This window comes from Fistularia commersonii, chromosome 36, assembly GCF_037954325.1.
Source record: "Fistularia commersonii isolate RoL2024-O1a breed Wild chromosome 36, RoL_Fcom_v1.0, whole genome shotgun sequence".
In the NCBI taxonomy this organism is placed as follows: Eukaryota; Metazoa; Chordata; class Actinopteri; order Syngnathiformes; family Fistulariidae; genus Fistularia; species Fistularia commersonii.
This window is the reverse complement of record NC_141319.1, coordinates 1,541,163-1,569,080: the sequence shown is the minus strand read 5'-3', so window position 1 is coordinate 1,569,080 and position 27,918 is coordinate 1,541,163. Positions and strand designations below refer to the sequence as shown.

Here is a 27,918-nt window from a genome sequence, read left to right as displayed (position 1 = left end):
TTTTAAACAGTCTCATTCATAAACCTTCATAAAGCTGCAAATGCAAAGACAACCTTAAATAAAATGAGGCTAAAATAAATATCTGATGTCATGAATGTATTCTAGAAATAGAAATAACAAAAAAAAGACATCCAGGATTTGAAAGATGCAAAATTTTAAAATGTATTTTGAGATCACCAACTGATTCATTTTGACTTCTCAATTTGAAGAAAGCTGTTGTTTTTTTTTCTATGGCTTTATTATTAATTTTTTTTCCTTTATCTATTACAATTTATCGGCCTTTGCAGAACAAATGTCATCGCCGCGTGCGGAATTAGCTGCGCTCCGGCTTTTCATCCCATCCTGCTGAAATTAGCTCGGCCTCAAAGCAGCCACTTTGACCTTTGACCCTGCAGTCGCTGTGATAATAGTTTAACCATCTGGCAGGGAAAAAAAAAGCCAGAGGCTCCACAAGGAATACAAATGACCTGGTTTATCTGCCATACACATACGCAGATATCTATCAAACCCAGAAAACCTCCCGGGAGAAAAATAAAAGGACTCTTAAAATGGTAAATGAAGGAAATGCCGATCAGTTGAAGCATCTTTCACATTCTGTTTCTTACCGATAAGAGACAGTATTGATCCTGTGGGGGTTAATTATTTTGTGGAAAAAAAAGCCTCTCTGGAAAAAAAACATGAAATGTAATGACATGCAAGAACGCCTGTGAAATAATTTCGGATTTGATGTTTAATCATTCATTTTGAATCCTGTATCATTGAAAAACCAGGGAATGTCTGCGACATAACATTAAAACGTTTAACCCTGATACATTCAAATAATAGGTGTATGTAAATGTAAACAATAAACAAGTTCAAATATGAAAGAAAAAACCTGAATAATGGCTTATAAATATGTGTATTTATTAAAAAGAGGAAATACATCCTATTTATTTGAGTTGGGTCATGTTTTTTAGGATCTTGGAATAAAGCTTAAAATAAGAAATATTAAAATTTATGGTTTGTCAAGTGTTGGCCAAGTTGGCTTTTTTGCTCCAAGGTTGGCTGTTACTGGAAAGTCCTGTATAAATTTTTCAAATCAAATTAATAGATGAATTATAACAGAAATCGTAACTGGATTTTGGCCGATAAACATGACCACATCAGGAGGAAGAGGAGAAGAAGCGGGAGAAATGAGAAGAGGAGCCACAGTGGCGTTGGTGCCCAACGCGGGCCTCAGGAACTGAGACCCCCCAAAGCATGGCTTTCCGAGGTTCTAGTCCTGAAGATACTTCACAAAACCCTCACACTCAGAGACAACCCAAGATACAGATGCAGAATCTTCACGTTCCCCAAACGTTCTCCTGTCCTGCTCCAGTGATTTGTTATTTTACTTTGAAATTCCTTCCATCAAATTCATGAAAGATGAAATCCAGTAATCATAAATAGATTTAAAAAAAGGTATTAAATTGTGAACCGTTGATAAAGAGATGTATCGATGTGAGTTAAATAAGGAAAATGCAGAGACTCACCGGCAGAGAGACGCGTGGTCTTCATCCTACTACTGAAACACACACGCACACGCACACATGCACACACACACTAGAAACTGTTACACGTGGTTTTAGAAACTGTTTGCAGCTCAGCAAATTCCTGCTGTTTAAACCAAACTGTGAATGTATGTATGTGTGTGTGTGTGTATGTGTAGGGGGTGGGGATCCCACAAAGCACTTACATATGGAAAGGTTGTGTGTTCTCATATTCAAGACATTTAAGGGGATGTCTATCTTTTTACTGTAAAAACCCCAAAATTAGATCAGATTAATTAAAGCAATTCTGAAAAATCAAACATTTGATCAAATTGAAAAGGATATTGTACATTTCTTCGACTTTAACTTTCCTCCAGCACTGTTACCGAAATCTATGAGATGAAAAGTCAAACATTAAAACTGTAAAAACATTTTCTGTGTGAGTTGGAGGATTATTTTGGTTTGTCACCTTCAAAAACACAACTGATTAAGTTCTATCCATTTTATTGGATTTATTTATTTATTTATTTATTTTTTTTATAAAATCGACCCCCCGGGTCTTGAAAGGAAGCTTTTTAAGAAAATAAATTACAGGGTAAAAAATAGGCTGGAGGTTCTTTCCAAAACCGAAACACTGTTTTCCGAACATCTCAGAGCGCAATAACCAAAAGGGTATAAATACATTCAGTACAAAAGCTTGAATCCATCCAGCGGCTCCAGGAATGAACTGCTTTTGTCGGGTAAATGTCTGTTAAACAGGAGGAATTACACTATACAGACAAGTATTTACAACGTTTTAAGAGCTAAAGATAAAAACAATGGTCTACGAGGTTTTTCTTTTTTGTAGATATCCACGTTTCCTTTGTGAATCCAGATGTTTTGTCAGGATCCTCGATACAGATCAGTTGGATTCAAGACAAACCATCCACTCGTAAGGGGAGGGGAACACAAGCGGCCTGGGCTCAGACATTCATTCATTCATTCATTCATTCATTCATTCATTCATTCATTCATTCATTCATACCGCTTATCCTGCAGGCAGAGTTGCTGGAGCCTATCACAGCTGACATTGTATGAGAGGCGGGATTCAATTTGGACCAATCACAGGCCCACTTGTAGAGACATACAACCATTCACCCTGTCATTCAAACATCCTATAGATGTGCAGCCATTCATCCGTCATATAGAGCACATTCATTCACACAAACATTCATTCTCTCATTCATACATCATGTAGTACAGGGATCGGCAACCTTTACCACTCAAAGAGCCATTTGGACCCGTTTCCCCACAACCCTTTTGAAATTTAAAATGAATTAACACGGCATATAACATTGTTTTTTTTGCCTTTACACTATTTATAAACAAATGTTTCGCTTTTTTTTTTTAAATCTATGAACTGCAGAGAAAACAAAATGACATTTTCGCATGCAACAAATCATTTTGAACTCTGAAAAAAAAGTTGGGTTGAAGGTTACTTTTAAGCAAAATACTCAATGTCAATTTGAATCCTTCTTATATTTATAAGAAGAAAACCTAATTTAAATTGCCGTCCTCTCATCCTCTTATTGGCGCGTGCAGGCGCTTATTAAGAGCGACAAAAATATTTTAACACGTTTTAGATTTTACCAGAGCGCCATAATCTTCACATTTAAAATTACATTTAAAAATGATAAACTAAAATAAAATACATTTTAATAAAATACTCGTTAATTATTTTCAAAAGGCAGAGGGAGACTCAGGTTGCCGATCCCTGATATAGACAAATAATTCAGTCTTTCATTCGCACATCACATTGAGACATACAACCCTTCACGGCCTGATTCAACCATCATTCAGACATACGATCATTCGCACGAGTAGAAATACAAAAGTTCACCATCTCATTCACACCTGGTATAAACATCCAGCCCGCCCTGTGCCTCCCGAGCTGCTAAGGGTTTTCTTCTGTATCTAACACGTCGTGGCTCGGCCACGTCAGATTTCAGTTGTTCCTCTTTTCAGTCAAGTGTTTTTCAGAGGCGCGACATCCGCAATTGTTTTGGGATCCTCTCTAGCTCTGCTGCTCCTCGGCGGGACGCGGTCCAGTTGCATCGTGGGAAAACGCAGGATCCAGTGTTTGGAGAGTGTATCAAAGACCGGATCCTTCAGTAGATCCACGTTGTGATGCTAACACTAGCGTGTCAGTGTTAGCCGTCCGGTTTGGGACCGGCAATTCCCGCGGCGCTGTCGTAAAAGCAGTTCTCATCGGTTATCGAGGTCACGCTCTGAAGGCTGAAGTCCCTGTCCAGGACGCTGCCGATGTCCCGCGGTGTCTCGCCCTCGTCGTCGCTGAAGTTCAGGCTCCTGAGCCGCATCTCCAGGTCGCCGGTCAGGGAGCCGAGGCGGCTCCTCTTTCCCTCGGCCGCTCCGTGAGTCAGCAGCGGCTCCGAGCTGGTTTCCCCCAGGAGCGACCGGTGGCCTCCGTCTGCCGGGTGACGAGCGCCGCCGTGACAACGCTGCTGCCACGTCCTGCCTCCCTCGGACGTGGCCGACTTGGTCCTCCTCCAGGTCCCGGTGTCCTCGGACGTGGCCGACTTGGCCCTCCTCCAGGTCCCGGTGGACCCTCGGTCTCTCAGGAGGCCCCGCAGCACTCGCAGGACACCGGCCTTTGACTCCAAACCGCTGAAATATAGCAATAAGATCAACCTTTTCCATAAAAAAATCACAACTTCATATAATTTTGACTTTTTGCTTATGTTACTGTTAATCACAGAGAGTACTCACGTAGTGTTTTTCCCGTTATTAAGATAAGATAAAATAAACTTTATTGATCTCATAGGGGAAATTCTTTTGTCACACCGGCGTAACAGTTGTGTCCAATAAATAGGAATATAAATAGAGACAATTAGAAAAACCAAAAGACATCCTCAAATAAATAGACAGCAGAGAGAACAACATCAAGGATCAGAATGGAAAAAAAAAGACAGTAAGGGTGAAAGTAGACAACCAAAACTAAACAACAACATGAAGAGAGTGACAATTAGAATAAAATGAAGACACAAAAATAGGCAGGAAGTGAGTGGGCTGAGAATTATTAGCATAATTATGTAAAACTTATGGATTCATAAGGTGAAATCTGGTGTCTGAGAATAAAAAGGCAACAGGCAACGTGGTCTTGTTTTTCACCTGCTGCACAGCTGGAACACCGTCTCCGGTCGACCCTCCACCTCCGACCTGGAGTGGACCAGCTCCCAAACACATGACCTCTCCGACCCTGGAACGCACACACACACACACACACCGCTTAGACACACACACCTGCAAAAGCCAATTCCACTCTGCAGCGGTGCCTAAAGAATAAGTGACCTGAAAATCAGCAGAAACTCACCTGCAAATTAAACGAAATTGCCAAATTGTGATAAAAGTTTGCAATTTATGAATTGACAATGCAAGAAGGTCCCTGGTTTGATTCTGATAGAGGGCCTTTGGAGCATACAGTAGGTTCACTGAGACCTAAAATAACCCGGTGTCTGAATGGTTGAATGTCTGTGGGTGAGGAGTTGGAAACCGGGCTATGGTGGACTCCTGCAGAACCATCTGCAGCTAAACGTACCTAAGACTTCTTTTTCTTCTTTCGGCTTTTCCCTTCAGGGGTCGTCACAGCGAATCAACCTTCTCCATCTAACCCTATTGTCCGTATCCGCCTCTCTCACACCAACTCCAATTCCAGCATCCGTCTACCAATATATTCTCTATCCTCTGTACATGACCGAACCATCTCAGTGTGGCTTCTCTGACCTTCTCTCCAAAACATCTAACATGTGCTGTTCCTCTTACAGACTCATTCCTGATCCTATCCATCCTGGTCACTCCCAAAGAGAACCTCAACATCTTCATCTCTGCAACCTCTAGTTCTGCCTGCTGTCTTTTGGTCATAGTAACAGTTTCTAGTCCATACATCATCGCTGGTCTCACCACCGTCTTGTACACCTTTCCTTTCATTCTGGCCGATAGTCTTCTATCACATAGTACCCCTGACACTTTTCTCCACCCATTCCAACCTGCTTGGACACGTCTCTTCACCTCTTTTCCACACTCTCCGCTGCTCTGGACTGTTGACCCTAAGTACCTGAAATCCTCCAGCTTCTTGATCTCCACTCCCTGTAGCCTCACCGTTCCACCCGAGTTCCTCCCAATCACACACATATATTCTGTCTTGCTGCAACTAACTTTCATTCCTCTCCTTTCCAGAGCATACCTCCACCTCTCTAGATTTTCCTCTACCTGTTTTCTGCTCTCACTACAGATCACAATGTCATCCACAAACATCATGGTCCATGGGGATTCCTGTCTAATCTCATCTGTCAGCCTGTCCATCATCATTGCGAACAAGAAGGGGCTCAGAGCTGATCCCTGATGGAGTCCCACCTCCACCTTGATCTTCTCCGTTACCCCTACAGCACACCGTACTAATGTCTCACAGTGAGCATACATGTCCTGCACCAGACTTCCTCATACAATACCAGAGCTCCTCTCTTGGCACCCTGTCATATGCTTTTTCTAGGTCTACAAAAACACAATGCAGCTCCCTCTGGCCTTCTCTGTACTTTTCTATTAGCATTCTCAACGCAAATACTGCATCTGTGGTACTCTTCCTTGGCATGAAGCCATACTGCTGTTCACAAATGCTGACTTCTGCTCTCAGCCTGGTTTCCACTACTCTTTCCCATAACTTCATTGTATGGCTCATCAACTTTGTCCCTCTATAGTTGCCACAATTCTGCACATCCCCTTTATTCTTAAAAATAGGCACCATCACACTTTGTCTCCATTCTTCAGGCATCTTCTCACTCTCTAAGATCCTGTTGAATAATCTAGTCAGAAAATCTACCCCTGCCTCTCCTAGACACTTCCACATCTCCACAGGTATATCATCCGGACCAACTGCTTTTCCACTCGTCATCCTCTTCAATGCCTTCCTCACTTCACTTTTACTAATTTGTGCTACTTTGTGGTCTACAATAGTCACCTCTTCTACCCTTGCCTCTCTTTCATTTTCCACATTCATCAGCTCTTCAAAGTACTCTTTCTATCTTCCCATCACTCTTCTAGCATCTGTCAATACATTTCCCTCTCTATCCTTAATCACCCGGACCTGTTGTACATCCTTTCCATCTTTATCTCTCTGTTTCGCCAACCTGTATAGATTATTCTCACCCTCCTTACTATCCAACCGAGCATACAAATCATCGTATGCCCTTTGTTTTGCCTTTGCTACCTCAATCTTTACCTTTCGCCGCATCTCCCTGAACTCCTGTCTGTTCTCTTCAGTCCTCTCAGTATCCCACTTCTTCTTTGCTAACCGATTTCTCTGTATATACTCCTGCACTTCCTCATTCCACCACCAAGTCTCCTTATCTACTTTCCTTCCAGATGACACACCAAGTACTCTTCTACCTGTCTCCCTGATAACACTAGCTGTAGTTGTCCAATCATCTGGGAGCTCCTAACAAACTCCACCTTCAAGATACCTCCTACTCCATTTCTCTTCTTGTCAGTACCATAATAGTACAACTTAAAGCCTGCTCCAAAGCTCCTAGCCTTCCTACCTTTCCACCTGGTCTCCTGGACACACAGTATATCCACCTTCCTTCTCTGCAGTCCCAATATTCAAAGTCCCTACTCTCAGTCCCAGGCTCTTTCCTTTCCTCCTCTCTCTCTGCTTCCGAACACGCACTCCTCCTCTTCTTCTTGTTCTTGTTCTTCGACCCACAGTAGCCCAATTTCCATTAGTACCCTGTAGGTCATCAGTACCGATGGCGGTCGTTGCTAACCCGGTCCACGACCGATCCCGTATGATAAAGGAGCTAATTGTGGATCTTAGAAGGTCCAGATCACCTCCTTCCTTGTTTCTATCCAGAGGGTTGCTGTGGACATTGTGGAGAGCTACAAATACATGGGTGTCCACATTGAATTGGACAAAAAACTCTAACACAGCCTATAAAAAGGGCTTTATCCTAATTATCTTTATTTATTACTGCTAATCTCTTCCTATTTACTGATCTCTTTCAGTATGGAGCATCTGAAACCACTCAATTTCCTCCAACATCAATAAAGTATTTGTGATTGAGCGGAATAAATAATGAATAAATAGATTCATAAATATTTCCCCCCCAAAACAATCAAAGTCAGAATGTTCGCGCGATACAACGCGACATGGATAACTCTAATCCCATTTTCTACCACTCGATGGCTCTAAAGATACAGACTGAGGAAAAGGAGTCAATGTTTTGCAGAGTGATCCATAAGGTCAGCAGGAATAATAATAATAATTTATCAATCCCTTGTGGGGAAATTAATTCTCTGCAATGAAGCCATCATGGATGAACCATGAGCAGAGGGCTGCTGTCCACCTGGGCCAGGGGAGCAGCCTTTCAGGGTCTTGCTCAACAACACTTATTCACACTAGGAGGAGCCGGGAATTGAATCAAGAATGTTGGGTCCCAAAGATGATTGCTCTCCCTCCTGTGCCACGCCGCCCCAGAGAGGATTTCACGCTGCGCCGCTGGGTGACAAGCGTTTAGGATTAATTTTGCGATCAGCTCAGCTTAATCGGGAATTTGTTGGCCATTTTGTGTTCAGTTGCTTCGCTTTCACTGAAAGCAAGATGGAGAGTGTAGAGCGTCGTCCGTTTATCTGATTGGTCACTCACCTGCGATGCTGGCAGCTCTGACCTGCACCGCCGATGCAGGGATCAACCAGCGGAACCTGAAGGGGTCGGCGTCGGACGAGCGGGAGCCGGACTGTCCGACACAGAGAGGAGTTGTAAACCCGCACTGGGAAACACAGAAACAAGTTTTTTCCCCCCCTCCGAAATAGTTTCAAACTCACCATCTTTTTCTTCAGCTTGCCAGTCTCACGGTAAACCAAGATGACGGCTCTCCTGAACACTGACGACACGGACACAACAATACGTATCCGAAAATGAGTCTTTAGACCGCCGAGTCAGAGGTTCTTGAGTAAAACTGGAGGTATTATTGTGAAAACATACCGAAGAGCACGAGCTCGGGTTCCTTCCTCAGGCGGCCCAGACTCGGCAGAGGGTTCAACCAAACCACAGACGACTGAACCAGGAACTCCCCCATGGAGATCTCTGCCACCTGCAGGAGGAGACGTGGAAAGGTTTCAGACATTTCTGAAAACACTTACTCGCTCTGGGAAACTTTGAGCGGTGGGGCCAGCCTGGATGAGCGGTTTTCCGCCTCACCTGCCGGTCGCTCTGCTCGGCCGCCAGCTGTTCAAACACAGAGCCGTAGTCCTCGTAGATCTTCTGCATCTCGTTGATGTCACTGGCGACCTTCTCCATGGCCCTCAGCGCCTCTGTGTGGACACAGATGGAATTGCAGCGTGGAGCTGGAGGCCCCGGGGGGGGGGGGGGGGGGGGGGGTTCCGGTCTGTGTGTGTGTGCGTGTGTGTACCCGTCAGGTGTGTGTGTTCCGGGCTGTGGGGGTCGGTCAGGGTCACCAGCTCCCTCAGCAACAGCGGATACTTCAGCACTCTCTGAACTGGTTTGATCAGGAAGGACTCCAGCGTCGCTGAGTGCTGATTGGTTGGATTTCTGGCCTCCAGGAACTGCTTGAAGGCCCCGTCAGTTTTTGCTGCACAGAGATGTTCGACGGGATACATTTTTTGGAGAATCGGACCAATTTTTGATCATAAACCGGCGATTGTGTCGCATCACAACACATACCTCTCTCCAGAACCTTCTGGACCTTGATGTGGTTTGCGCAGAAGCCGCTGTAGAGCTTGAAGTGGTCGGCGTAGTAGAGAAAGGATGCGCCCAGGGAGGAGAGCAGCTTCTGAGGGTTTCATTTGGAAGTGGCGATTAATGACGGGACGGCGGGACGCGATCCGAGGACTAAGGGTCCGCTCACCTTGAACTGCTCTGGCGTCTCCAGGCTGCTGAGCTTCGGACAAGACGAGATCCTCTCCTCCAGGGTCTGAAGGAACACCTTCTGGAAGTCCAGCATCTCCGGCAAGCTCCCGAACAATGACTCCATCTGAGTCACGTAAACAAACACAAACAAGGATCAGTCGGGAAACGCTCACGTGGGCGATATTGTTATTGACGCCGAGCGGCTAGGGGTCAGAGGTCACTGACCTCATGGTGACTGAGGAAGGTTTCAGCCTGCAGCGGCGTCAGGTAAATGTCGAACAGGCCGACCAGGTCCTGAGAGCCACACAGGAAACCCATCAGCGAACAGGAAGTGAGGCGCTGGCGTCATCAAGCCGATGAGATGTTGTCACTGACCTTGACGTAGGACTTCTCTGTGTCCACCAGCTCCTCGATGACCTTCCTCAGCCGCTGGCAGACACTCAGATGGGCGGGGCACGCCGGCTGAAGCCCCGCCTCCTCGCCGTAGGGATTCTTGGGGAGGCCCGCCACCTCACGGCCCTCTGGGAAGGCCTGATACTGCGAGGAGACCCGGTCCACATTCTGAGGGTGACGGACACGAACGGACTGTCAGCTCCCGGGTCAAGCTACCCGCTACTTTGACCTTTGACCCCGAACTATAACCTCACCACAACAAAACAACCTGTGTTTCCTTTTCGTGAATGAACTCTGATTTTTGGCTAGTGTCTAATTTATTTCCTGTCTCTTCATTCTGCAGATCTAAACACCTGCCTGACCTCTGACCCCTGCCAGTGTTTACCAGCAGCAGGCGTTTGGCCGCCTCATCCAGCACCCCTGAGAGACGCTGCAGCAGGTCAACACCGGCTCCGTACGCCAATTCCTCCTCCTCTTCCTCCTCCTTCTCCTCCTCCTCCTCCTCATCGTCCTCGTCCTCCGGCGGCAGCACCCAGCACAGGGCGCCTAGGCTGGGTGGGCAGGGTGGGGTGAAGGTCAGAGGTCGGAAGGGAGAGGAGCAGGAGGCCAGGAACAACATGGGAGTCTCCGCTGCCGTAACGCAACACCACTAAGCCTCCGACTGACAGAGGAACAGCGATGAAGATTAGAGCGCGTCACATGACACGCGTCGAGAGGATCACGGGAAGAGGCTTGGAACCTGTGAGGCTCAGACACCTGCTGCCCTGATGCCCAGCCGCCAAACACAAGAGTTAAGCCCGACTCCGCCGCTGGACTTTTTCACTGGCATAGTCTACTGAAAAACTCCCTCCAGACAGACGGTCAAATAAACACAATGAACATAAAAAAAGAAGCCAAAAAGAAAGTAGATTTAATTGATTATAAATAGCTTAAAATTGGCAAAATATGAAAATGGAGTAAATTTGATTGAATTAATTTAAAATAAGTTATTTTATTAATTAAATTATATAAAATATATATAATATACAAAAATATAATATAAAGATAAATAAAAAAATTATTTATCTTTAAAAAAAGATACATTCCAGTATACATGATATTCTATATTCTCAAATTTGAAATTTGTAAAACAGAACATTAAACATCTGAAAACCTATATGGGTGTGATTTCAAGCAAAATCGTTTTCAAAAATTCTGTAGTCAATCGCCAATCAATAATCAGAGACTCACCTGCTCCTCGTCCACTAATGTCTCCGAGGAAACGTCTTCCAGAGGACGGACGACGTCATCGGTCAGCGGCCAGTCTATGACGTTGTCAAAATCAGGGTCTAAAAAGGAAGTGTTAGTGGGTCAGAGAGCGCCACCTTCAAAATAAAAGCCTGCGTTGTCGTAGTAGCAGCTGCAGGCTGGACATATGGATTCTGGATGTCAATTGTTGGACTATTTAAAGATACAGGAGGTCCTCGATTCATGTCGGAATTCAGTTCACGCAGTGCAATGTAACGCGTTTCGCCGTGAGAACTCACATACGGTACATGAGTACCTCAGTCAGTTATTACTTTAACACAGTGAAGTCTGGAAAAGCATATCGATGGCTGGAATGCAAAACCTCCTATCAGCAAATTTTTCGATTTTGGGTTTTTTCATTGAATGGTGAGAAATGGGATGGCTCCGCATATTCAGTCTATCTGCAAGATAATCCCGCCCTTTCTTTCGACATAAATGTCACATGACAAAACTCCTATGTGCACAATGAAGCGGAAAAAAATAGGAAAAAAAACACTAATCTGCATTGTCAGTGGTGAAAATACATGCTATGTATTTTTAAATTATAACATAGAAATATCGTCTGTGAACGATAGAATGTGAATGTGAATATCAAAGACCATACTGTAACCATACTGTAATGAAATGAAACGTTTTTTTCATTTCCCGAAAAAAGTGTTTTTTTCAGATAGGAGGTTTTGCATTCCAGCTATCAATATGCAGGCCTCTCTACCTTCCTGAGAAAACAAGTACACGCATTTTAACGATTTAACGATTTTCACTGTCGCAGACCTAAAACTGATAGTTGGAAGGAAAATTGGAAATTTTGTGAGCTTTACTAAAGTTCCAGGGCACTCTCAGTATCACGCAGTTGACAAGCAGTTGAAGCTCAGTCTTTCCCGAGCCTTGGGCTTGTGACCATATCAAATATGTTTTTTTTATTATCGCAAGTCTCTACAGTGTCTTAACACAATCAGCAACCAATAGATGAGCTCTGACAAAACTGGCAACCTGGTAGACGAGCGATCACCAGAGCGGTATTGGCGGCAGAGACGGTATTTTTTGGCGGTATGGATGAACGGGAACAGCGAAGGACGTCCTAATCGGTATGAAGCATCTAGAAAAAGGGTCAGATGGCGGCGCTGAGGGCAGAACAGCCCGGCTTGAACAATGTCAACTCTTTAACGTATCACGATCGACCGGAACGATGGACGGAAATAGCAGAGGCTCTACAAATACCCGGGCAAAAAACTTAAAACTAGTCTTTTGATGTGAGGTCTTTTTCAAACCTTTTTTCTAATACAAATCAAGTTTTCTAAGCATCCGGCCTTCATTCGTTGTTATTTCCCTCTTTTCCCCGAGGATTTTATTAGATCTAATTTGACTTCCGTGGAGACTGATTTCCTTTTTTTCAAAGAACTGCCATCAGAAGCGTCTGATTTACATTTGAGAGCCATAATGATGTGCGAAAGCTTTCTGAAAAAACAACCAAAAAACCAAAGTACAACCAGCGAATGTAAACAAAGCTTCCTCTTCCTTGAATAGCGCTGCATGTAAACATACTGTTTATCTCCGCTTGCAAACTAGATCCTTTCGAAATAAATACATGGGAGACGGTAACGTAACTGGGAAATGCAGTCGGTCCAGGTCTTCCTGTAGTTGATTATTCATTGATGATTCACTTATTTTAATGGCGAAAAATCATCTAAAAATTGGCGCGTTGTTAGATGACGCTTTAAATGTGTTTTATTCCTCAATTCAAACTATGTATTTCTTTCTAAATATTAGTAAGATCATATGTTTGACATTTTACAATATGAAGCTATGGATTCCTTGGTGACCCCTGAGATGCCACCATGCTCGTCCTACCGTCCGTAAAGTTCGGCAGACTGGGAGGGGGCGGGTCAAACGGGTCGCCGGGGTCGCATGGGTCATGTGACACGTCTCTACGAAGCAGCAGACGCAGCTCCTGGTGGGTGAAGAGACCCTGCATCTGGTCCAGATCCAGTCCTGACACCGGGAACCCGTTCACCGCCAGGACCTCGTCCCCCAACTCAAGGCCTGCACGCACATGCATTAGCATTTTAAAAAAAAATCTGATAATCAATGAATTGATTATTCATTTCTTCAGTCATTATTACTGATGATATCTATTATCATTACACACAAAAGACATATAACCATTCATTTATTAATTCACTCACACATCTAAGCAATTTCCTATGAACCTCCGGCATATTCTTGGACTGTGGGAAGAACCCGGAGGAAACCAATGCAGAAAAAGTAGAGTGTGTCTTCCTTTAATTGATTATTCATTTTTTTTAATTTACAAATTACATAAAATGAGCAAAAAAATAATCCAGACAAAATGTGTAGAAAAAGGACTAACCTCTGCGGGCCGTAAGTCCGAGCTGGTCAATATCGCTGATGAAGACGTGAGTTTTCCCTCCGACGTCCACATGACCTGTCACGGCGAAACCTGGCGGATAAAAAGAAAACACTGCCTGAAAACAATAAAGAAGTAACTTATAAAATATATAAATCATATTGATTACATCTGGTTAAGAAAAAATGTCCCAATCACCTCCTTTTCCCACTGAGGGTTTGTATTTTGTATTATTGGGAATTCTGAAACACTCTGGTATTTTTCCAAATCCCTGAGTTTTGGATGTTAATTCTGTTAATCGTCAGCACATGTTTCCTGCCTCAGACCCTCCATTCTTTCCACCTAGTCACCAGTCAGGTCTATATATAGAGGTGGTGTGGGTCTAAGTCAGAGGCCCCCAAGCACCAGACTGCAAAAACACTATCCCCCCCATCCCCCAATTAAATGTATTTTTATTTCCATTAGTCTTCCTGAACATTTAAGGATCATTTGTATTTCTCAATTCCACTTGTTGAAAATCGCAGTGATGTGGATACACTGTGATCTAATGGCAGCATGCCGTCACTTCATGGGTAACATGATCGGCGTAAACAGTGGGAAATGCAGTTTATGGTCAATGCACGGGTTTGAGTTATTTACGACAGTCAGACCTTTTCAGATGTTCTCGCGGGCCACATAAAATGACACGACGGGCCGCATTTGGCCCACCAGCCTTGAGTTTTTACACATGTAATGTGGGTCAAAGACCCGCCCTGCGGAATTGTGACTTTTACCCGTTGAGAGACATTAAGTGTGTTTGGGTTCCACCCTTCCCATCTTTAAAAGGAACCTGATGAGACATTCAGATGACCCGTGATTCTTTGAGGGGCAGGGCACTGCCACAAGTCTGTTCCACCAATCAGTGTCCTTTGTTTGATTTGTGGAAAACACATGGCTGCAAACTTTGTTTATTTAAATTCCTTGTGTTTTCGTTTCATCAAAAAACGTAGATGTGAATGTAGGATGACGTTCAGTTTGACTCAGTATCGCCACATAGTGGACTGGAGTGTTCAGTGCAGTTAAATTTACTGCTTCCCTGTACGTCACAAGTCCGATTTGAATAAATTCCCCAAAACCTCAAGGGGTACGGTGGAAACGCAGACCACGGAGATTTACCAGGAATTCTTTTAACCCGAGGGAAATAAGTTCCCAGTAATGAAAAAAATGTCCTGGGATTTTGGTGGAAAAGGGGCTGATGTGGCAGAAACTGGACTGGAAAATAAGGAAGAAGTTGGAGTTAGTATTTCCTCACCGAAATCCTGCGTAGGATCCTGACGAGACACTTGAAGCGTGAAGACACCCGGCTGCTTGTGCGCGCGCACACACACACACACACACACACACACACACACACACACACAAAGACAGAAAGTACATAAATGTAAACCATAATGCTTTACAAATAATTAAAGACCTTTCTGGTGGGAAGGCTACATCAAGGTGATCGTATTAAAATAAATAAAGAAATTATGTGTTTTATAAAAACTTTTTTTTCATGTAATTTGATTCTGATTCTGCTAATGTGTCCATAATTTAGCTTTTGCTGAGTTTTCATTAGTAATACAATAATAAAATGCTGTCTTTGTTTCTTTCAAATATTATGACGATTTTATTTTTTATTTGTTTGCCCAAGGTTGTTCCTTTTTGAGTTTTGGGTGTGTTTTAATTCATGTATGTTTTAATTTCAGGTAGGTTAATGCTAATTCAGTTAAATCAAGTCAAATTCAATGCAGTTTCTATGATTATTGTCATGGAATTCACTCCGATCCCAACATGCAATTCACCTTCATGTAGATTTAAGTAGAATTTTGATTTTGGCTTCTGTTTCATGTTGATTTTAAGGTCTGTTTTGGGAATCACAATGCTTTATGTTAGACATGATTTGATTTTCCTATCTATCTGATCAAACCATGAATCGCACCTGCGGGGCCGCAGATCAGCCTGCAGAGGGCGTCAAAGTATCGGGCGCACAAACAGAGCTCCTGACTGAGATGAATAATGATAATAATAATAGCAATCATAATGAAAAAATGATATTTTAAAAGGTTTTCATATTCAACAAAATAATTGTTGGGATTAGTAATAAGAGACAAGAAGAAATATGTTTAATTATCAAAATCTATTTTAAGTTATTTTCAGCAGCCTGATGTGTGTGTGTGTGTGTGTGTGTGTGTGTGTGTGTGTGTGAGTGTGTGTGTGTGTGTGTGTGTGTGTGTGTGTGTGTGTGTGTGTGAAGGGGGTGAGGACAAAGCATCTGGCTTAAAAGCTGAAGGGTCTTTGAATGGAGCAGCTGCCGACTGACCCTCCCACCCCCCGGGCCCGAGCCTTGCTCCCACCCCGGGGGTCAAAGGGCAGCAGGTGGCGCGGGATTCTGGAATGAAGATCAATCCTGCTGCTCCATTCTTTTACAAATGCCAAACATCTTTAGATTTCTTTTATTTCTACTCAGCAGGATCTTATGTGGATTGAATTCTTTTTTCCAAGGATTTTTTTTGTGTACTAAGTAAATGTGAATTGACTGCAATTCAAAATATGATTTTTTTATCCGAGTTGATGGTGAAAAACAAAGAAAAAGACAAAGTACCTCCTCTGCAATGTGATGATGGTGAGGAAGATGAGGATGATGATGATGGTGGTGGCGGGCGGCCACGGACGAGGACAGGCTGTGCTCCTGCAGCTTCTGAAACGCACACACAAAAAAAGTCCAGACTAAAAATACAGCAGACAGACTTTATTTAGACCAGGGACCAAAACACGACGCGGCAAACACGAGACAAAATTGCAGGTTTTTCATTTTCGGAACAACAGCAAAACATTCTCATCCTCCGCATTCCAGGCGTGACTTCCCTCTCCAGTTACTCCAGCGTTCTAAACCTCAACTAACTAAAATATATCATTGCAACTGGTTATTCTTTATGGCATCCTTTGGGTAACTTTGATGCTAGACGCAGTATTTGCTTTGAAAATGTTGACCGAGAAGGTCAGAGACAGTCAGGGAGAAGGGAGCGGCATTGTGCCTTTGTAGATCCAGAAAAGACATTGGACAGGGTGCTGAGAGAGGAACTGTGGCAGAGTATGAGAGAGTCTGGAGTGGCAGAGAAGTATGTTAGAGTGGTGCAGGACACGTATGCACGCTGTGAAAAAGTGGTGAGGTGTGCCGTCGGTGCGACAGAGAAGTTTGAGGTGGAGGTGGGACTACAGCAGAGATCAGCTCTGAGCCCCTTCTTATTTGCAGCTGTGATGGACTTGCTGACAGGTGAGGTTAGACAGGAATCTCATTGGACCATGATGTTTGCAGATGACGACATTATGATCTGCAGTGAGAGCAGGGAACTGGGGGAGGAAAATATAGCAAAGTGGAGGTATGCTCTGGAAAGGAGAGGAATGAAGATTAGGACAGTTTCTCAAGTGGAACAGTAAGGCTACAGGGAGTGGATATAAAGAAGGTGAAGGAGTTAAAGTACAGAGGGTCAACAGAGTGTGAAGAAGAGGTTGGAACAGGTGGAGAAAAGTGTCAGGGGGGACAAAAGGGTATCAGCCAGAATGAAGGGAAAGGTGACGAAGATGGAGGTGAGTCCAGCCAGGATGTCCGCTTCAGAGACTCTGAGGAGAAGACAGGAGGGAGAGCTGGAGATAGAAGAGATGAAGATGTTGAGGTTCCCTTTGGGAGTGACGAGGATGGATCGGGTAAGGAATGAGTCCATCGGATGGACAGCACATGTTAGAGGTTTTGAAGAGGAGTCAGGTTGACAAGGCTTGGACATTTACAGAGGAGGGGTGGTGCAGATCTCGGTAGAAGGATGCTGAGGTCAGGACCATAGGAGGACCATTTGTGGATGGAGATTTGAGGATGGAGTGAAAGAGGCCATGATATTAGATGGGAGCAGCCCAAAGTACAAGAAGCTAACTTTGATGCAAATTTTCAATCTACGCTAGTTTTCAGGTGATCTTTCAAATCATTGTTTCTAAAGGAGAAAACTGAGGGGTGTGACACAAGGCCTAGAGACACCTGCAGGCTCTTCATGGATGCCGGTAGGCCCCGCCTCCTTGGATTACCCCCCGTCAGTCGGCGGCGCCGCATCGTGGCCTCATCTCGACTGCACACCTGAGAGCAAACCTTCCGTCAGTGTCGCGTGACTTCTTTCTGACCCATCACGGGCTTCGGTGCTGCCTCACCAGGGCGTGGAAGGACGAAGCGGAGAAAACGCCCAGGCGTCCGAGGATTGCCTTAGAGCTGCGGCTGACTGCGGCCAGCAGGCCTTTGGGGTTTGGAAGTTCGTCCCCCTGCAGACTTGACAGGTAACAGCGCAGCCGGAACAGATCCAGGTTCAGTCGCTCCAGGTTCTGGTCCCATTGCTGGATCTGAAACCAAAGGAAGTAAATCAGAACATTTCTGCTTCTCTGTGCCACAAATGACGACTTGAAGAGTCAGGTTTCACTGTCAACCTAAAAACAGTGATCAGGGTAAAATCTAACCACTTATAGAATACATTGATTTTCAAAGCTTCCAGGGCTGCGAGAACCAAATGATGTCATTCTCTTCTGGCAGCCCTGGTCTGGGAGTTCTTGCGGCTTGTCCTCAACACATCATCTGGCAACAACTTTTTTCCTGCACCGTGTCTGAGAACAATTGTGGCATTGGTTGGTCAGAAAATGGTTGATGCAGAAAAAGCAGAAATTTACCACCAGCGTGGTTGCATGTGGAGTGATGGATAGTTTTGAGTATGAAAGTATGAATATCCATGTAACACATCTCGTGAGGCATACAAAGACGCACAAATTACAAATGGTGAGAAATTTGCGTGCAGAGATAAAGAAGAGCGGTGTATCACAGTGATTAATGTGAGCGTCAAGAAGCTGCAGCGAGGCGACCAGCGCTGGGATGGATTCCCTCCAGGCACTCTTTATCTGGACACGCCATTTGGCCTTTATGAGTTTGGCGTTAAAGGATCGCCATCTTTTGGCAACGGACGCTCTCCTCTTTGCACAGGTTTTGAGCTGATCTTTCCAAGGATTACTTGTATCATTTGCCTTACTAGATGTGTTACATTGATCTTCATACTCACCCTCAAAACTATTGGTCACTGCACAAACTTGTGCACAGACGAAAAGCTACAAACCTCTGAACAATCGCGCAATAGTTCTCATGCAGGAAAAAAAAAAAGTTCTGCAGCCCTGGGAAAGAGACCAAATTTCTTCAAGCAGAGGCCTTAAACAATCAGGAATTCTTCCCAGACAGTTATTTTTGTAAATGTGAAAAACACAGATAGTATGTGTTTCTTTCTAACAAACGAAGTTTAAATGAAATTTAGGATGCCTCCATTGTTTGCATTTAACCTTCCCATAACTTGAAGGTCAATTTTGTTTCTTTTTTGGGAAGTTTTTGTCAAAAATTAAGCCTAATCTTACAGTTGTGAATTGGAACAAAGTTTTAAAAGTGTCACTCCAAAAACGTTCCTTGTGATGATTCAACGTTTTTCACTGTTTCTGCTGCCACTTTCTGCGCCTCGCCATGTGACCTATGAGGTCACTCCCAGCACTGTTTGCGGGAAGAAGTTTGCAGGCGGGCGATTAGCGGCCACAGAAACATCTGGAAGTCGTATCAAACTGCGCAGCCACTGCCAGAACCGCCAGCCTTTAGGGTGTCTAACGTTACACGGCTAACAGCTAACGACACAACGCTAGCGCTCATCACATCCTACAGCCAGGCTGTGCTCTGCTGATTTAGAAATCAACTTGGAACCCAGCGAATATTGACTACAGACGAGAAACTGCTTAGCTTGAAGGAAAATGGTTAGCCTAGCAACATCGCAGAAAAACAACCCCAAACATGTCAGTAGCTTCCATTAGAGGTATTTGTTTAACACCTAAAAACGCCTTACAGTAATATGGCAACATCTTGAGCGTCCTCGTGTAAAAGGGAGAAAAAAAACTATCCTGTCAATCACTGCAGCTGCGGACACAAATAGAAACAGAATTTTCTCAAAAAGATAGAGAAAGTTTTTAAAATACAAAAGATGTCAAGAGGACCTGCTAGCTTAGCTTACACCACCTGGGGAATGAATCTGCATCCAAAAATGTTTTGACACTTTGATCAGTGAAAGCATTTGGATTTGTGTGATGGAGGTCACTCGCGATTTAACCTTTGACCCCGACACTGACCTGGCTTTCCACCGCTTTCCTGTTCTTGGGCTCCTTGATGACAGAGAGCTGCAGCTCCGCCATCTTCTTCATCTTGCTGTCCATGTCGATGCTGTGCAGGAGCGAGCGGCTCTGGCTCCGCAGCAGACGCAGCGTGTCCGTCCCCTGACGCCGCGCCAGCAGTGCTGCCGACGCCGAGTGGATCGCCGTCACCCAAGTCTCCAGGTCCGTCTGATTGGTAGCCTAACGGGCAGGAGGACACAAATATAGTTTGTCTAAATGTTATATACTGATACTGATGGGTACAAGTTCTGACAATGGTGTACCTTGACTTGAGCTTGTATCTAAATTAAAATTTCCCCTTCGAAACCAATTAAAAACACTATCAATCCATTTTGGTCCCCCCATTTTTGTTACAAATGTATTTTATAAATAACAAATAATATATTGAAAATAATGGTACAAAATAAAAGAGAATGTAAAGAAATAAACCGGTTTTATTAAGTGTATTTACCTCAAAGATCAGATTGGCGGTGGAGGAGGTTGGTGCTCTGGCTAACATAACTTAGTCGCTACACACTTAATGCTACAATCTGTTGCTAAATGTAACTTGCACACTTTGCTACACTTTATCACCAAACTTCATTAGCGACAGAGTGAATGACATTCCTCTTTTTAAAATGATCAAACCATCCTTCACTGGCTTTGCATCACATTTCTGATGCCTCGTCTGTTGGCATTCCCGCAGTATGCTGCAGCGAATCCCTGTAGGTGTCTCCGGCCCTCTCACAGATGATGCTCTTCACGATATCTCACTAACAAAAAGTTCTCCATCCCTTCATGAACGATTCTGCAACTTCACTCATATTTTTCCATGATTTTCACTGCCCTCCCTGTTGGTGGGCGGTGTGTCAGACACCGTGTCATGGACAGCGGTGGCCTCGTCGGTGTCAAGCACTCGTATAACAAAAATTTGCACAGGTTCGTCAAAGTACAACACTTGTTGAAACTTCTTAAACTACACAAAGCAGAATATATAGTAGAATAAACATACTCTACATTGTATAGATAAATGTGCATACCACTGAACCACTAGAATGGAAACTACTGGCAAAATATTCTGGACTGGAACCAGCAAACAACACACGCAATGATCTTGTAGCAAAAGTGCAAGATATGCATCGTCCTAAAAGAGAATGGCACCTGTCGGGTTGTGCTTTCTGCTTGGTCCGGTTCTACGTTCAGCCACGCACAGGGATATTTCATAGTTTTCTCGGCAAGAAATGTCATCTGACACCACAAAGTGTTTTTTTTTTTTTTAATTATTTTTCGGGGAAACGCATCATGGTCGTCATCAAAGTAATTAGCCGGCGGTCTCGAGTCCCCATCAGGAATTGATTCGCCAGTCTGTAAACACTCTGCAGCCGAGCGGCAATAAAAGGGGCTTTCTGAGCTCTTAAAGATAAACGTTCCCTTTGTTAAAACAGAACAGGAATGGCCCGTGAGTTTTATTTTCGGATTGATGTGACCCCTTGACCTTTTTTTTTTTGTCTAATGGCTCACATTTACCCGTAACTCTGTCAAACCTATTTCCCTCATCTTAAACAAATATTTAGGATCCTTGATGCGATTATTCCAATTTAGCATGAAAAGTGACGGCAGGAGGAACCACTAGCCTCGCAGATGTCGAAGTGAAACAGATTGAAATATGAGAGGACATGCTAGTTAGCCTATAAGCTGTTTGTTGACAGCTAGGATTCACGCCAACAGCTGATTTAATTGTTGGCTCTTTAGCTTAAGACGTGACGGGATTAAAAAATGACTGTGGTTTCTGGAAAACAAAAGCTAAAAAAAAAGGTAACCAAACAGTGTAGCCAGAGTGGAAGCAGATGTGACGCACTAGCCTCACCACATGAAAATACACAAATAGCTTGATTCGCTGCCCAAGTGATGACACAGACAACAGATATTAGCTGCTGGTGTTAAAAACAAATGAAAACAATTTTCTTCCTGCCATGTTTTAGCTGAAAGGCTGTAAAATGAATAAATAATAACATCTCACTGGATGAGTTTTCATCATCAATCACAAGTCTGATTAATTTGGGGTGAGGAATGCTAGCGGAGGAAAAGAACTAGCTTAGCTACAGGCACAGAGAAAAGCTTAAAAAGCGAAGTCTTATCATGGTTTTAGCAATTTAGCATTGGAGCCAAAAGTTTAAAATTGTTTGAAAAATAATGGAAACTGAAACAGTTTTTCCCTTTTTAGCATATTAGCTAATTAGTTAAAAGGTGTAGATATTCAGGTTCTAAGCTTAGCTTAGCTTAGCTTAGCATCAGCACTTGCAGCTGGAGAGACCAAACAGGCTTTAACTGGAGTGAAAATGTTAAACCTTAAAAAATAAACATGTTTCAATTTCTTTTTCTTTCTTCTTTTTTTGAGAAGAAGCATTAATGTGCAAATGAAATCAGCAACAATTATTAGATAATTGAAATTGTTTACTCTTCTTTTTGCAAACCTCTCTTTCTTTTCCCATTTCCCTTCTTCTGTTAATACTGAGCGCCTACATTCCACATTCCTCCTATGTTTCTAGCCTCCATCGGCAGCGGCGCGGCTGCCAGGAAAACACTGTCATTATCCTGGTCCGTCGTGCCGGTGCGTGCACGCCTCGTGCACTCGCATGTATGCCGGCCTGTTGTGGCTCCGAGCTGCAGGGAAACCGCAGCCTGCTCAAACACTGAGTCACTCCTTCTGCCGGCAGGAGACAAACTTCTGCCGGCAGGAGATGAACTGAGCTGATTCATGGATTGATTTCTATTGGTCACGGAAGGCTTTGTGGACTGTTTTTGTTCTTTGCCGTAAATCTCTCGGAAGTATGAAGTATAAATATGGTATGAATATAAAGCTCAGTATGAATATGTCAATTCTTTTAGCAATACGATGACTTTATTTAAAGTACACTGTCATAGACTCTTACCGTACCCTACCAGACGCCAGCCCACCCCACCCTACCTTACCTTAATTTGTCTTAGCTTACCTTAATTGACCTTATCTTACCCTACACTACCTTAGCCTACCCTATCCTGCCTTAGCCTACCTTACCTTACCATACCTTATCCCACCCAATCCTATCCCACTCCAACTTACCTAACTTTACCCTAGTCCACCTTACCCTACCTTATGTACCACTACCTTATCTTATCCTACACTACCTTATCTTATCCTACACTACCTTTTCTTATCCTACACTACCCTACTCTAGCCTACCCTACCCTGTCTTAGCCTACCTTACCTTACCTTACCTTACGATACCGTACCATACCTTATCCTACCCAATCCTATCCCACCCCAACTTACCTAACTTTACCCCAGTCCACCCTGAACTATGCTAACTTACCTAACCTTATCCTATTCTACCTTACCCTACCCTTCCCCGCTTACCTAACCTTACCTTAACTTACTTCGTCCTACCTTATCCTTCTAAATCCTAACTTCTGTACTTTACTTTACCATACTCTACCTTACCTTAACATATCCTATCTTATCTTATCTTAGAAATAGCAGCTTGCCATTGGCATTGGAGTTTGTTATTTTTGAACAAAACAACAGCTTCCAGCGGTGAGGTCACATGTAAGATGGCGGCCCTCACCTGGAACAGATAGACATCACCATAGGCGTTGCTAAGACAGAAGACATGTTCCCGACGCGGGTGCTCGGGCACGGACTGGACGATGCTGTCGTCTGCCAGCAGGACGTAGCGGGGCGAAAGGTCCTGTTCGGCGACGCCACTCTTTCCGTACGTTTCATAAAAGAGCAGGGAGCATCCTGGGAAAAGGGAGGGTTTATTATCAGTATGTAGACTAGTGGAGGTGAGTGGTGGGTCTGCGGTCTCGGTGTGGTGAATACGTACCCCTCAGTGTGACCCAGTAACGTCTCCAGCGGCGCCGGGCCACCAGCTCCAGCTTCCTGTCCTTTCCGACGGTGATGAGAGCTTTAAAGGAGAGCCATCCTGCCCGTCGGACCACCCCCTGCTCCTTCTCCAACAGGAAGTCCAGCTGTTCCTCGCCGTGCCCCTCCTTGACCGCATCCTCCCGGTCCCCCCCATCCTCCTCCCCGTCCCCTTCCGACGCCTCGGTCCGGCTGCAGCTCGTCTCCAGCTCCTGCATGAAGTTCTCGTAGATGTTTTGCCGCTGGGTGTCGCTGGTCTGAATCGGGTTCCAGATGGAGCCGCAGGGGACCGGAGGGAGCGGGTTCTGGTTCTGGTTCTGGTGTAGGATGTGGAGGGGGTTGTGGGACCACAGGGAAACCTCGCTAACCTCGTTGCTGTACGGCTCCTGGGGAGGAATCAGAAGCATCTGAGTTATCATCAGGGAAGCCAAGCTAATAAATACTGAATACTTGTATAAATAACTATGCTACTACTTGTATACAATGCAGTAATTGCTGCTGGAACTATTTAATAACATGGTTAGCACTGCAGGACACTTGCATAAAATGTACTAATCACTACCATGCACTTGTGCAATAATTAGTTTCGACTGTACTTCGACATGAAGGGGCTTTGTGTACATCTGTAATAATGAAGTACAGGACGGGCAAACATCGTGGTAATAAACAAACAGTACTTTTGTCATAAAGTGTTAATAAAAACAAAGTACTGAAGTGCTAATGCGGTATTACCCAGTGATAGATGTGTGTAAAAAAATTTTGAGTGCTCATTTAATAATAGAGTAATGACCGCCCTGTAGTTATAATAAAGTATTTGTAACATAATAGTTAACTACTACAGTGATAACTGCTTGGTATTCAAAGGTGAATTAAAACAATAAGAACTGTTTAAGCTGCCTGTTGACCTTTAATCGTGTCCTTGAGTTTTAACCAGGAATTGCGTCACTTCCTGTTTAGGGGCATGCCATCACTTCCTGTTAAAGGCGTTCCCGCGAGACAGAGATTCAGTCATTTAGCTCCCAGACTTCAGTGTTTAAATTATCTTAAACATATAAATTACAGATAGGAAAATATTTCCCCTTTTAAGCGTCAATTCCAATGTGTCCGTTAGTTATATTTATTGTTATATTTTTCTGCCAATATACTTTTTTCTAATGTCAATATAATTGATTGATTGGCCTCAAATAAGTGATTAAAAATGTGACAAAATGTTTTTAAAATGACGTTAAAAATCAGGACAAGGATGGACTGGAAATAAGAATGGAACGGATTGTTATTAAAGATCTGGAGATAAGTCGAAGCAGAAAACCCTGGAATCATCAGGAAACTACTTTGGCGTTATCTTCCTGTCACATGACACTAGCGCTTCCTCTCACCTGAACCCGCCTCTTCTTGCGGCTCAAACTTCCTGTCCAGTCGCTCAGCTGTCTGATTCGACTTTTCAGGAAGTCTTTGCGGGTATTCTGGCTGACGGAGGCGGAGGCGGTGGCGCCGATGGCTCCCGCCCTCCTGCAGGGCAGCGTGAAGGAGGAGTACCTCTGCTCGCCGCCAACCCCCGGCCCCTCCTCCTCCTGGATGACATTGTCCAGCAGCACGGAGGAGGCGGCCCTGATTGGCTGCGACGTGGCGGGAAAGGTGGGCAGCGCGCCGCTAGGGCCGCAGACGGCGTCCAGCTGCAAGATGAGGGAGTCCCCGATGCCGCTGTCCTCCGTCCGGCCCGAGGAACAGGTGTTGGAGCGCGCTGCGGCGGCCGAAGTGAACTCCGCCGAGAAAAGGAGACCGGAGTTGAACCCGGTGGCTTGAGTCGAGTAGAACCCGGCGACGGTTTCCTCGCCCTGCGGGGCTTGGAAGATGGGGTAGCTGCCGGCGGCGCTGTCCGCCAGCTCCTCGCCGCCCCAGGGCGAGTCGTACCAGGAGCCGTCAGAGCTGAGCGAGCTCCCCTTGCCGGTGCGGAGGGAGGGGTCCGGGGCGACGGCGGGGAGGCCCGGCGTCTCCACGGGGATGACCCTGGAGGTGGGGAACTCCACCCGTACGGTGCCGTCTTTGCTCAGCATCACCTTGGGGCTCCCGCCGCTGTCGCCGCCCCGGCTTTCCAGGGAGTCGCACAGCGAGGAACCGCCGACCCCCGCCGACCTCTGAGGGGACGCGGCCTGCAGTTTGGCGCCCCCTCTGGCCACGTGATCATAGTGCCAGGAAGTGTACGGCGAGCCCAGGGTGTGCTGGCTCCGCGTTCGCGCCCTCCCGGCCCCCTGGCCCCTCCTCCACCAGCTGCGGGCCGACGACTCCTTCCTGGCGGAGAACCTGAGCGAGGCGGCGGGAGAAACACCCGCGTGGCTGTCCGTGTTTCCCATCGACGCCTGGCGGAGAAACGGAGGAAACACAGTCGGCCTCGGGTCCCGGTGCAACAGCATCGTGATGAGCAAATATCAAACAGCAATAATAAAGAAAAATGAAATAAAAATGGTCAGCAAGGTAGAATTTTTGGCCATTTATATTTATTTATGTTATTATGTAGACATATTATTTTGTATTTTTCTCAATATTTCCCCCACATTTCAAATAATGAACATATTTATTGACATCTTTTATTTAAGAACTCACTTAGATTAACCATATCTAAACAGTCTTTTGATTATTACCTAATTTTTCCGGATCATTTATAACATTTCTTGAACTTTCTCTCTATTTTTTCTATTTTCCTATATATAGATTTATAATAATCATATATATATATATATATATATATATATAAAAATATATATATTTATAACTATTTACAATGTTGAGGAATGTTTTTCTGTTTTTTTTCCTTCGGTCTCTTGCCTGCTGTCAGAAAACTGACAGTAAATGTAGAAACAAACTCCAACTTTTTTACATGAATAAAATAAAACAAAATAAAATAAAACACAACAAAATGATAAAAAAAAATAAAATAAATTATATTAAATTAAATTAAATTATTTCTAGCAGCTTCATCACAGAAACTCTTTTTTCCATCTTGCAACCGTCTTCTAACCGGTTAAAAACTGGTCAATTTTACGGTACTTTGTTTGTATATTCAGGTCATTTTCGAGAAAAATTCCCGGTCCCGCTTTGTCGAATTCAGAATTCCTGAGAAGGAAACATCCCGCCGGGAACTCGACTCTGGTGTTTTTTTCTTTTTGTTTTGTGTTGTTTTCTTTTCGGGGCAGGAAAAGTGAAAACACAGAATGACTTTAGAAAACGCGGAGTCTCAGCTGATCTTAGCGGTCGCATCACACACACACACACACACACACACACACACACACACACACACACACACACACAAACAAAACAAACGCGTTCGAACGCAAAAGTTTGTGACCGGAAACTTAAAAAAAAAGTTTTTTACCTTTTATTTTGAGGTCAGAAGAAGAAATCCTGTATCCTTCCCCTCTCTCCCATTCTCTCTCTCCTCTCTCCTCTCATCTGTTGGTAGAGAACAGAGGGAAGGAGGGGCTTCCAGCACACAGACTTTCCTTTTGTCCCCCCCACCCCAAAAAAAAAAAAGAAAAAAAAAAAAATCTCCATGACGTCTCAGACGAGGGTTTTTCTTTCTTTCTCCACTCTGTTTATTTTGCTTCACTGGAATTTTTTTTCCTCCTGATTCTGCTTGTTTCAATGCAGATTCTCTGCAAAGCTTCGTTTGGAGTCCCAAAAAGACACACACACACACACACACACACATATATACCTCAAATACATGGCCCAAATCCAACGGCAGTGAACATTAGTCGAATGTGGCTTGTGATCAAATGACTGGGTTACGTCACCCGCTCGCACTCGTCCTGGTCTTGGTCTCTGTCAAGTGTCTGACTCATGTTTGAATTCGCTATGCTTTTAATTCTCTTTCTTTTTGTCTGGGCTCGGACGTGTTTGAGTTTGTGACTCGGACTCGGTTTGAATCGCAGATACGGTTTCGTCCGGCTTTTGCCTTATTTTGACTCCTTGTTTGTTTTATGTGCGTACTTGTGACTGGGACTCGTCTTCGGTTTGAACTGGAGTTTGACCGGGACTCGCCTTGACTTTAACTGGGACTCATCATGAGTTGGACATTGATATGGACTCGTCTGGGTTTAACTGGGACTCACATTGAGTTTGACATATACAGTATATCCTTGTTTTTCGCGGGGGTTACTTTCCAAAAAGAACCCGTGATAGGCAAAATCCGTGAAGTAGAAACCTTTTTTTTTTTTTTACAATTATCATACAATTAAATACTCTATTACATATTGCTGCTGTCATCCTTATGTTTTTTTCCTCCTTCTTTATGGAACGAACGGAAGATTCATTAATTCCG

The 27,918-nt window shown here is 44.2% G+C and overlaps 1 protein-coding gene across 1 annotated transcript; it reads right to left on the bottom strand.

Moving 5' to 3' along the window:
- Nucleotides 1-2,000: 2,000 nt before the first annotated feature.
- Nucleotides 2,001-27,061, bottom strand: LOC147213281 (rho guanine nucleotide exchange factor TIAM2-like). The gene is made up of 23 exons (XM_086143115.1): nt 26,971-27,061; nt 24,974-25,954; nt 23,560-23,983; nt 23,299-23,474; nt 19,673-19,894; nt 17,687-17,872; nt 17,520-17,615; nt 16,095-16,190; nt 14,763-14,814; nt 13,475-13,564; nt 12,955-13,146; nt 11,050-11,147; nt 9,802-9,987; nt 9,652-9,720; nt 9,425-9,550; nt 9,241-9,349; nt 8,969-9,148; nt 8,758-8,870; nt 8,542-8,650; nt 8,382-8,440; nt 8,203-8,293; nt 4,677-4,764; nt 2,001-4,172 (listed from the first exon to the last, which is right to left on the bottom strand). The coding sequence occupies exons 2-23, from the start codon at nt 25,946-25,948 to the stop codon at nt 3,698-3,700; spliced, it is 4,212 nt and encodes a 1,403-aa protein (XP_085999241.1). The 5' UTR covers nt 25,949-25,954; nt 26,971-27,061; the 3' UTR covers nt 2,001-3,697.
- Nucleotides 27,062-27,918: the final 857 nt, after the last annotated feature.